The sequence below is a fragment of the Muscardinus avellanarius genome, assembly GCF_963383645.1.
Source record: "Muscardinus avellanarius genome assembly, chromosome: 9".
Classification (NCBI taxonomy): domain Eukaryota; kingdom Metazoa; phylum Chordata; class Mammalia; order Rodentia; family Gliridae; genus Muscardinus; species Muscardinus avellanarius.
Genome location: NC_137795.1, coordinates 29,772,718 through 29,785,114, shown reverse-complemented (window position 1 = coordinate 29,785,114; position 12,397 = coordinate 29,772,718). Strand labels below are relative to the sequence as shown.

The 12,397-nt window shown below is 40.9% G+C and overlaps 1 protein-coding gene across 2 annotated transcripts in view; it reads left to right on the top strand.

The window, feature by feature from the left end:
• The window catches only part of DNAH11 (dynein axonemal heavy chain 11), a gene marked incomplete at its 5' end in the record, with an annotated part of 386,720 nt that overhangs the window by 27,157 nt on the left and 347,166 nt on the right, over positions 1–12,397 (top strand). For both annotated transcript variants that reach the window (XM_080701838.1, XM_080701837.1), the window contains one exon: positions 12,266–12,382. In XM_080701838.1, the coding sequence (XP_080557964.1) occupies positions 12,266–12,382 (117 nt within the window). The remainder of the gene's footprint in view (positions 1–12,265; positions 12,383–12,397) is intronic.

Below are 12,397 nucleotides of genomic sequence, written 5' to 3'. Positions count from 1 at the left end.
TTTTAACCTTTTGGCCATCATGAATGATGCTGTTGAGAACACTGAGGTGAAAGTATATGTGATATCAGAAATTGCTGGATCATATGATAATTTTGTGTGCCACTTTCTTTTCTTTTCCTTCCTTTCTTTCTTTCTTTCTTTCTTTCTTTCTTTCTTTCTTTCTTTCTTTTTTGATGCTGTGTATAGAACCCAGGTACATTCTATTTCTGAGCTACACTTCTGACCTTTTTTTTTTTTTTCCAGTACTGGGAATGGAACCCAGGAGCAATGTACCTCTGAGCTACACCCTCAGTCCTATTTTTTATTCTTTATTTTGAAACGAGGTCTCACTGAATTACAAAGTACCTCACTAAGTAGCTGAGGTTGTCCTTGAACTGGGACCCTCCTGTCTCGGCCTCCCAAATGCTGGAATTGCAAGCGTGTGCCACCACGCCCAGCTTATTTTTTTAATTTTGAGACAAGTTCTTGCTAGGTTTCTGAGAGTCTTGCTAAGTTGCTGAGGCTGATATCAAACTTACAGTCCTCCCAAGTACTGAGATTACGGGTATGTGCCACCACGCTCAGCTGCCTTGTATTTAAATTTTTGAGGAATTGGCAAACTGTTTTCTCAGACGTAGAACTATTTTCCTTCCCATCTGCAATACATAAGGGCCCCATTGTCACCGAAGCCTCACCAACACTTGTTATTTTTTCATTTTTTTGGAGAATAGCCATCTAATGTCTGTGAAGTAATATCTTATTGCAGTTTGATTTGTGTTTCTCTCACTGATTAGTGATGCTGAGTATTTTTCATGCGGTTATTTTTCTTTCTTTGGAGAAATGCTTATTAAGGTTGTTGGCCAGTTTCTGAATTGGGTTGTTTGTTTTGTCATTGAGCTGTAGGAGTTCTTTGTAGAGTCTGGATGCTAATCCCTTATCAGATACAATATGCCAATATATTATCCCATTCTTTTTTTTTTTTTTGTGGTACTGGGGTTCCTGGAAGCCCTTCTACCTCCGGGCTATACTCCCAGACCTATTTTTTAATATATTTTTTATTTGGAAACAGGGTCTCTTAAGCTAGCGAGGCTATCTTTGAACCTGTGCGATCCTCCTGTCTCTGCCTCCCAAGCGCAGGGTGTTTGGTATGTTAGGTGTAGTAAATGTATTTTTAACTTTTGGTATTTTTACCTTATTTTTTTATATTTATTTTTAATTGGTGCACTGTATTCATACATCATAGTGGGATACATACTTTTGTAGACATACATGCACACATTGCTCAGTCAGCCCCCACCCGATCCCCACCCCGTTCTCTCCCTATCCCCCCCTCCTATGCTTGGCTTAGTAGTTGATATCTAGTATTATAGCAATTTATCCAAAATTAAAAATGATAATCTCACATAACAGTTTCATTTGTCTGATACCAAGCTTTTGATGACTTAAAGATAACATTTCAATATTTCTTTTTGCTTTCTTTCTTACCAGAGAATCTATTTTTTTCTATTTTTTAGGTGAAACTATCATATATTTATATATTTATTTTTCAGAAAAAAAATCTATTCTAATATGGAATATGGACTCTAGGTACCCACACGATCTTGAAAAAGAACAAAGCTAGAAGATATATATTTTCTGATTTCAAACCATATAAAGCTACAATAATTGAAACAGTGTAGTACTATTCTAAAGGCAGATATATAAACCATTGGAGTTAAATAAAAGCCTAGACCTAAATTCTTCCCTATATTGTCAAGTTATTTTTGACAAGGTTTCCACGAACATTTGGTGGTAGAAATAATAATCTTTTAACTAAATATTGTTGAAAAATAATAATTACATGGAAAAGAATAAAATTGGACCCTTACCTAATCCCATATACAAATATTAACTCAAAATACATAAAAGACCTAAATATAAATCTTAAGACTATAAACTTTTAGGAGAAAATCTGGGTCATAAAACCTCACAACATTGAAATTGGCAGTGATTTCTTGGTTATGATTTCAATGGCACAGGCAACAGAAGAGTATACAAACTCCCTAAAACATAAAAAACATATTGTATATCCAAAGACAATGTAAACAGAGTTAACAGTTACTAATAGAATGGGATAAAATATTTCCAAATGCTATATCTGAAGGTATATTAATATTCCAACTAGAAATCCTAAAAATTAACAACAATAAAGGCAAACAATACCCTTTACAGATAGGTAACAGACTAACATAAATAATGAATCTCCACAGATAACCAATCTTAGTTGTCTGTTGGATGGAAAATCTTGTTTCTCTGGTTCTGATGTGTGTTACCTATTTCTTCTTTGTAGTTAATCTCTTTGAGTATTTTCTCTAGTGCTGGTTTTGAAGACATAAATTCCTTCAGTTTCTGTTTGTCATGGAAGCTTCTTATTTCTCCATCTAATTTGATATAAAGTTTTGCTGGGTAGGAAATTTTTGGCTGGAAGTTGTTTTCTTTCAAAATTGGGAATATGTTACTCCAAGCCCTTCTGGCTCTCATAACTTGGTTTGGGAAGTCTGGAGTGATTCTAATTGGTTTGCCTCTGAATGTCACTTGGCCCTTTGTTTTTGTTGCCTTTAAGATTCTCTGCTTGGCTTCCACATTGGTCATTTTGACAATTATGTGGTGTGGGGATCCTCTTCTCCGATCCTGTCTAAAGGGAGTTCTATAAGTTTCCTGGACCTGCGTATCGACCTCTTGCTCTATGTCTGGAAAATTTTCTGCTATTACTTCCTTGAAGAGATTGTTGATCCCTTTAGTTTCACTTTCTTTTCCCTCCTCTGTTCCAATTATTCTTAGGTTAGCTCTCTTAAAATGGGCCCATATTTCTTCAATATCAGATTCCTGCTGTCGGATATTTTTTCCTAGATTAGAAACTATGCGTTCATTTTTGGAATGATCATCTTCTAAGAGCGAGATTCTGTTCTCCATGTGTTCTAATCGGTTGTTTGTGCTTTGAATTGAGGCCTTTACTTCATTAATTGCATCCTTTATCTCTTTTTGCCTCTCTCTGAGTTCTTTTCGAAGCACCTCTATTATTTCTACAGTTATTTTCCTGATTTGATCTTCTAGAAATCTCTGATTTTCAGTTTTATCGGGTTCTGATGTTGTGGGGTTGTGAGCATTTATTGCTCCAGTATTATTCCTCTTTCCCATGATTTCGGAAGTTTGTGCCTTCTCTGGGTTCTTCCCTTGGGTCACTATGACTTCACTTAAGGTGCTCTGGATCTCGAGTCAATAGTATCTCAGACCCCACTACTCCTTTACTGGGTTGTATCACAGAGTCTCCGACCCAGAGGGTCGATAGAGGCTGTTTTAGACCGTGGGGGGTGCCAGGTTGCACGTTCTCCTATGGTGTGATATCACTGCCACCGCCCCTCTCCCACTGGGTCAAGTCCCAGTGAGTACAGTACTGGGATTTCTCCGCTGTGGCCCGCAATTTGACTCACTGTTCTTGAGTATGCAGATGTAGCTGTAGTGAATTCGGTGCTGCTGCCGCCGGTGGCAATATGACGCCGCTGTTACGCCCTCGGCTGTTGGGCTGGCGTTTTTTTTTTTCTTGGTTTTGATTTCCACTCTGAATCCCTGCAGCGTGTGCTGAGCTCAGACACTGGGAGCTTTAGATGTCCTCTGCGCCGAGAAATCCCGCCTGGCTGTTCCACAGCGGCTCCCCTCGGCTTGCTGTGGCCGTCCCGTTAATTCGCCGGCAGTATGGCGCTGCTGCCGCGTCTGCCGCGTCCTCGGGCGTGAGGATCTCCTCTGTGGCTCTGTTCTCAGTCTGCTTTCTCTCTGGAGCCTGGTGATTTTTTTTGTTTCTCTGGTGATGTTGTTTTCTGGCTTTGAAAGGCGCTGATTTTGTGGTAATGGATATTTGTTGTTAGCGGGGCTCTTAAGCCCCGCTTTTCTCGGTCGCCATCTTCCCGGAAGTCTATTTTTACCTTATGATAAGATTATTGGAACTACTATGGTTTGGCATTAAAATGTCCCCCAAAGCTCATGTGTTAAGCAATTCAGAAAGGTTTGGAAACAAGGGTGTCTGGAGGAGGTGGGTCCCTGGGGTATGTGGCCTTGGGGACTGTATTTCCCCCTTAGCCCACCCCTCTCCTTCCTGGCTGCCAGGAGCTGAGCTTTTTACTACTCTGCCATGCTCTGTGGCAGGTCGTGTAGTTCCTGCCAGAGAGCCCTGTGTTCATGGACTTACCCTGAAACCTCTGAAATCATGAGCTCCTAATCTTTCCTCCTTTAGGTTGTGCTTGTCAGATATTTTGGCACAGTGATGACAAAGCTGACTAAATCAGGGGCATAACTTCATTGTAAAGTGAAAAGCAACTTAATAGAAAGCAACAAAACAAAAACAAAAATTAATGAATCAACCTCAGCTACTTAGTGATGACCCTCACAACTCAGTGAGACCCTGTTTCCAAATAAAGAATAAAAAAATAGGGCTGGGGGGTATAGCTCGGAGGTAGAAGGCCCCTGGGTTCTATCCCTAGAACCATAAAAAAAGTAATGAATGGTTCTATGAAAGGACAAAGCTCTAATAAAACTATAAAGAAACAGAAGACAAATTTGCCAATATCAGAAATAAAAGTGTGCACCACTGCATATTCTTTAGACATCAAATAAATAATAGGGAGTGCCAAAATACAAAAAAGAACCTGCACACTTATAATTTGACAGCTTAGATTAAATAAACCAATATCTAAAAAACTGGAAGCTACTACAATTTACCTAAAATAGATAATTTGAATAACACTATAAATATTTTAATTCTTATATTGATGTTATATACCTATGTGAAATTATCAAAACCAATCTCAGTATTATGTATGAGGAAGAGGAGTAGTGGGTGAAGGCCAGATTAATGCAAAAAGCGGAAAACTGTACATCACTAGCCCTCATAAATCCTTAACAAGTTATTGACAAATATAGACTATTTTTTAAAATTTGTATACTGGGATTCAACCCAGGGACAGTCTATCTCCAATCTACATGCCCTGTCCTTTTAATTTTTTATTTTAAGCAGGGACTCACTAAGGTGCTGGGGCCTTGCTAAATTACTGAAGCTGTCCTCCTTTGGTCCTCCTTGTACTGGGGTTTCATACATGTACTACCATGCCCAGCTTAAAGGACTACTTTTTGAAGGTTTTAATTTTATTTTTATTCTTGAAGATAAACTTTATTATATTTTTTGAAGTTTACAACATATTATAGGATACATAAAAGGAATAAAAAGGTTACCTTAGTGAAACAGATGAATATATCTATCTCACAAAGTTCTTTTTTGTATGACAAGAGCAGGTAAAATCTATTACACAAACATTCCAAATATAGAGCCGGGTGTGGTGGCATATGCTTGTAATCCCAGAACTTGGGAGGCTAAGACAGGAGGATTGTAGTTCACGAATGGCCTCAGTTACTTAGTGAGGCCCTCTGCAACTTAGTGGGACCCTGTTTCAAAATAAAGAATAAAGCCAGGCGTGGTGGCGCACGCTTGTATTCCCCGCTCTTGGGAGGTGGAGACAGGAGGATTGCACAAGTTCGAAGCCAGCTTTGCTGGCTTAAGAGACCCTGTTTCCAAATTAAAAAAAAAAAAAAAAGGTCTGGGAGTGTAGCCCGGAGGTAGAAGGGTTTCATCCCCAATACCACCAAAAAAAAAAAAAAAAAAAAAAAAAAAGAATAAAAATATGGCTGGGAGTGGAGTGGTAACTTGGTGTAGAATGTCCCTGGGTTCAATCCCCAGTAACACACACACACACACACACACACACACACACACACACACACACTAAAAACTTCCAAATACAGTATGATTTTACCATGATTATCCTATATATTTGCTATATGATATCCATTGACCTACTTCTCAGCACTTCCCACCCCACCATAACCACTGTTTTATTCTCTGTCTCCATATATTTGTTTCAAATTCCACATATATGTGAGATCATACAGATTTTTTCCTTTATGTGTCTTACATATTTTACTTAGCTTAATGTCTTTTATGTTTATATTGCAGTAAATAGCAGTATCTCTTTTTAAAAACTCAATAATATTACTTTGTGTTTGTGTATATGCATGTGTGTGTATATGTGCATACATACACATATACACACACACATGCACACACAAAAAATATCTGACTTGTTTATCCACCTGTCTGTTGTCCAAAACTTAAATTGTTTCTTTACAGTTGGTGTTGTAAGAAATACTGTGGTGAATTTAAGAGCACAGAACCTTTATGAGATGATTTCATCCCTTTGAGTAGGTACTCAGAAGAAGAAACATGGGGTTATAGGGTAGCTCTATTTTTGACTTCTTTAGGAAGCTCCAGACTTTTTTTTATAATGGCTCTACCAGTCCACATTCCCACCAATATTAAAAAAAAAAATTGACGCATACAGCTGGAATTTTTCTCTAGGAATTTAAGGCTGGTTCAATATTTTATTTTGAGATCAGTATTCATAGTTTTCAATGTAATTCCTATGTTAACAGTCCAAAGAAGAAAAATTTTATGATTATGTTAATGTACAAAACAAATTTGACCAAACTCAACACAATTCATGCAAAAAACCTCAGAAAGACAGGAATACAGGATTTTATTAAAAAATGCCAGCTTTATAGAGCTTGATGAAAACACTTAGCAAAAACCTAAAGCATATTATACTTTTTTTTTTTTTTTTTTTGGTGGTACTGGGGTTCCTGGAAGCCCTTGTACCTCCGGGCTACACTCCCAGACCTACTTTTACATTTTCATTTTTGGAAACAGGGTCTCCTAAGCCAGCGCGCGCGGCTGGCTTCGAACCTGTGCGATCCTCCTGTCTCTGCCTCCCAAGCGCGGGGATTACAAGCGTGCGCCACCACGCCCGGCAAGCATATTATACTTAACAGTGAAGGGCCTTCCTAACTCTTGAACACATGGCACTACATATATTCAACTGCTTCTCATCATCTCTGCTGAGATTATTTTCTGTGTGTGGTACTAGGAGTTCAATTTAGGGGAACCCTACCTAAATTATTCCCCCAGACCTTTTTATTTTATATTTTGAGACAGGGTCTTGTTAAATTGCCCAGGCTGTACTCAAACTTGTGATCCTCCTGCCTCAGTCTCCTGAGTAGCTGGGATTACAGGCATGTGCTACTGTGCCTGGTTGGGCCACACATTTATAATTTTAGTTTTTCAGTGGTATCAAGGATAAAACCTTGGGGCAGTCTCCCTGCACCCACAGTCTTTTTCTATTCTTCGCCCACGCCCCTTTTGATTTTTTTTTATTTGGAAGCAATGTTTTTGGTATGTTTCTGAGGCTGCCCTCAGAATTGTGACCCTTCTTTCATAGCCTCCCAAGTACTGAGATTACAGGTGTGCACTACTGTGCCTGGTTTTCCATTGAGACATTTAATAGACTAATAAAAATTAGCATGTTCAAAGCCATCCTCAAACCTACTCTTGGCCATCTTCTCAGCTCATTAAATGCCACAAATTGGCCACTTAGTGGTAAACCTTGGAGTCATTTGTAAGCTCACACATTTCTTCACAGTAAGCGTCCGATTTTTTTCAGATATACCTGAACCATATCCACAACTCACTTCTTACCTGGATTATAGCACTGGGCTCAAGCTGCTCCCTCTGGCCTGTCTGGGCTTCATCAGTCTGTTCCCCACAGAGCAGCTCAAGTACCTTTTACATGGCTTTTCTCTAATTAAAAGCCTTCAATGCACGTTTGTAATCCAAGTACTTGGGAGGTTGAGGCAGGAGGATTGAGGTTCACAGCCAGCCTCAGCTACTTAGTGAGGTCCTTTACAACTTGGTGAGACCCTGTTTCTTCTTCTTTTTTTTTTTTATTGGTGGTGCTGGGTTTTCCTGGAAGCCCTTCTACCTCGGGGCTACACTCCCAGACCTATCTTTTATATTTTTATTTGGAAACAGGGTCTCTTAAGCCAGCGCGGCTGGCTTTGAACCTGCATGATCCTCCTGTCTCTGCCTCCCAAGCACGGGGATTACAAGCGTGCGCCACCACGCCTGGCCCAAGTGAGACCCTGTTTCAATGCCTGACATTAAATGTCAGGCATTTAATGAGTGGCATATTTAATGAGCTGGAGAAGATGGCCAAGAGTAGGTTTGAGGATGGCTTTGAACATGCTAATTTTTATTAGTCTATTAAATGTCTCAATGGAAAACCAGGTGCAGTAGTGTATACCTGTAATAAAGAATAAAAAATAGGGCTAGGGGTGTAGCTCAGAGGTAGAATACTCAATCCTCAGTAGAGCAAATATCCCAAAAAAAGCCAACAAAAAACCCCACCCTTCAGTGGCTTCCCATGGTGCTAATAAAGGCAATATTGTAGTTTTCAGAATGTTGAAATGCTTTTATGATGATTTTTTTTTGGGGGGGGCGGGTCTGGGGAAGGAACCCAGGGGCATTCTACCTCCGAGCTACACCCCTTGCACTATTTTTTATTTTTATTTTGAAACCGGATCTCACTGAATTGCAAAGGGCCTCACTAAGTAGCTGAGGCTGTCTGCGAACCACGATCCTCCGGTCTCAGCCTCCCGAATTCTGGGATTATAAACGTGTGCCACCACGCCCAGCTGATGATTCTTGAATAATATGAGGCCGGGTGTGGTGGCACACGCTTGTAATCCCTGCGCTTGGGAGGCAGAGACAGGAGGATCGCGCAGGTTCGAAGCCAGTCGCGCTGGTGTGAGACCCTGTTTCCAAAATTTAAAATAGGTCTGGGAGTGTAGCCCAGAGGTTGAATAATATGAGCTAATCATTTATTCTCAAGTAAAAAAATTTTTTTTCTGTTTTTGGCATCAAGTATCGGACCCAGGAGTACCTTCAAGCTATACCCTCAACCCTTTTTAGTTTTTACTTCGAAACAAAGTCTTCCTAAGTTTTTGAAGTTATCAGCTGAGTTTCTAAACTTGTCCTTCAACCTGAAATCCTCCATTTTCAGTAATATAATCCCATGTACTGGGATTACAGGTGTGAGCCTTCATGCCCGGCTTCCATTTATATTTATTGAGAAACAGTTCTGTGCTGGAAAACCTATAGAATATTAGTATTGTAATTGTTAAAATGAAACCTGGCCACTAGGCTTGTAGATTTTTAAGATAGGTAGTGTTTTATAGTGTTGTATATGAAGAACAGCGCCATGAGGGAATCTGCAAAGGGTTCTCTTCCAGGCCTGAACATAAACTGAGGCCTGTTACATCAGTAGAGATTAAGCACATAAGGGTGAAATTGAGGGATGGGTGGGCAGAGAGGGGACATATGTGGCCCGATCTTAAGTGGCAGGACAGTTAGGAACAGTACGTAAGGGTCTGTCCACACAGCGCCTTGTAGATTATGCCAAGACTTTGGGATTTTATGTCAGGACATTCAGGATTCTGAAGTGAGATGAAAGGATTATTAATAAAAGAGTGATGTAGGAATTCTATTTTATTTTATTTTTTATTTTTATATTTTACAGTACTGGGGATGGAACTCAGGGGCATTCTACCTCTGACCTATACCCCCAGCCCTATTTTTTTATTCTTTGTTTTGAAACAGAGTCTCACTGGCCTCAGTGAGTAGCTGAGGCTGTCCATGAACCCGGGTCCTCCTGTCTCAGCCTCCAAATGCTGGGATTACAAGCATGCATCACCAAGCTCAGTGGAATTCTATTTTAGAAAGACAACTCAGGCTGCAGTTTGGGTGATGAATCAGAGAAGTCTGGGTGCAGAGAAGACAGTGGCTAGCAGTGACCCAACAAACGATGATGGTGACCCAGCGAGGCAGTGACCAGAGAGACAGAGGACAGGGCAGAGTCAAGAGGCCAGCGGAGATGTGCAGCACCTGCGGAGACGGCAGTCAGAAGGGTTGCTCAGGTTTCTCTTGGGTGTACACACAGGAGCAGCTTTGGAGAGAGGGTGACCAGCTCAGATTTTTACAAGAAACGTGAACAACCACTTTGCGACTTCTTAGAGCAAGGTCACTGCAAGTTCTAAATTTGTTTCTAAGAACAAGGAGTGGGTGTTTATGGAAAGGAAGACAGAGCTGAGATGGGGATTAGCATGTGTTTCTCTCCTGAGCTGTTACTTACCTCTCAGCCTTAAGTAATGTTTGAGGATTGTAAACTGCAGGCCCTTTGTTGCCACACAGAGAAGAGGGATTCGTTGGGCTTGTTGAAACTTGCTGGGCAGTTGTGTTTACTTTTGAAAGTCAGTGATCCTGAAGGGAGAGACTGCTTGGTATAATTCAGGAGTGGAGACTTCCTCTTGGTGCTAAATACAGCAGTATGGGGCTCGGCACAGAGTGTTCTAGAACTTGGCCATTGCACCCTGTCTCCTGGCGTGTATGCAATTAGTGTAAGACACTGTCTTGGTCAGTTCAGGCTGATGTAACAAAATAGCATAAATCAGGTGGCCATAAACACAGGGGTTTATTTCTCATAGTTCTGGAGACTGGGAAGTTTAAGCTCAAGGCATCTGCAGGGTCAATGCCTGCTGAAGGCTGCTCTTTGGTTTATAAGCAACTTCTTCCGGTGTCCCTACATGGTGGGTGGACCAGGGGTCTCTGTCAGGCCTCTTTATTTTATTTTATTTTATTTTTGGTATTAGAGATTAGACTCAGGGGCATTCTACCTCCAAGATGCACTCCCAGCCATTTTTTAAATTTCTTATTGTGAAACAGGGTCTTGATAAATTGCTGAGGCTGTCCTAGAACCTACGACCACCTCCTGTCTTAGCCTCCCAGTACTGGGATTAGCCTCTGTTTGAGGGCACTAACCCCATTTATCCCAAGGGATCTGTCCACCCTACCTACCCATCACCTCTTAAAGGCCCCACTTCTTAATAGGAATTTGGGGGAACACGAACATTCAGACACATTCCTTGTTAGGAACAGCATCTTACATGGTTAAGAATATGGGCTTATGAGGCAGATCTACCACGAATGTATTCTTTTTTTTTTTTTTGCAGTACTGGGGATGGAACCCAGGGGCATTCTATCTCTGAGCTATAACTCTCCAGCCCTATTTTTTTATGTTCTATTTTGAAACGGGGTCTCACTGAGTTGCAAAGGGTCTCACTAAGAAGCTGAGGCTGGCCTTCAACCTCATCCTCCCGTCTCAGCCTCCCAAATGCTGGGATTATAAGCATGTGCCAGCACACCCAGCTTCCAAGAGTGTATTCTTAAACAAATTATTATAATTTATCTGGGCATTGTGATACATGCTTGAAATCCCGGTACTTGGGAGGCTGAGATAGGTGGATCACAGGTTGGCAGCTAGAAGGTCCCCCACAACTTAAGCGAGACCTTGTTTCAAAATAAGAAATAAAGAAATAGGGCTGGGTATGGCTTGGAAGTAGAATGCACCCTGGGTTTCATTCCCGGTACCACATACAGGAAAAGTATAATTTTGGGGGTTTCTTTTGTCATGTATAACATGGAAAAATATTAGCCGTGTCTTACATGGTTGTGAGAGTTAACACTGTGAGGTGTTTAAACGGAGCTGAATGAGTGGCAGCTGCCATTGTCTCTGTTCTAGCCGAGGTGGAGGTTACAAGGAGCCCCAGGCCTTCCCGACGTGGCGAGCCCTCAGCGTGCTCTTCTGGGTGTGAGCGCATTAGTTCCTTCATTCCTGGGGCAGCATGAAGATGCACCGCTTCCTTCATTCTGATCATGTGGCTTGGTACTAGGAGAAAACTGGGTGTGGTTCAGTGCACATTAATAAGGAGTGGCGGAGCTCTCAGTACCTCTGTTTCTTCTGTACCACTGACAACGTATTCTTATGCACTCGTGTATTTTAGTTCTCACCTAAAGAAGTAGTACTTCCTAGGAGGGTATATCTGCTTCTTGAAAAAAAGCAGGCAATACTTCCTATTCAGGTTTACAAATGGACTAAAGTTATAATAAGGCGAGATTCTTTTTTCTGTACCAAGCTGTACTTTTTATTTAAAATCAAAATGGGCTGGGAGAAACGAGACACATCGATACTCATGGTGACTGTGTGGGTCAACACTCTGGTGTTGGGATCTGAGAAACCAGCAAAAAGGACTGTGAACATGCCATGTCCCACAAGGTAGCCACTTGCATGGTAGAGTATACTGTTTCATGATCTTCCTTGGAATCCTGCTATGAAAAATAAATTCATTCTGATACAGACTGGAGGGGGGGAGGGAAAGAGAGAAAGAGAGACAGAGAGATCAATTAAATGTCATTGCTGTTTTCACTCTTGGATTTCTTTTTTGTAAACCTATTATTTTACTTTGAATTTTATAGGAGTTCGAAAATGACTATGTTGCATTTAAGTCCAAGATTCTGGATTTTGACAGAAGGCTCGGGACCATTCTTTGTGACGGTTTCTGCAACTGCCATGGGTTGGAAGCTGCATTTAAGGTTAGTTCCGAGGAT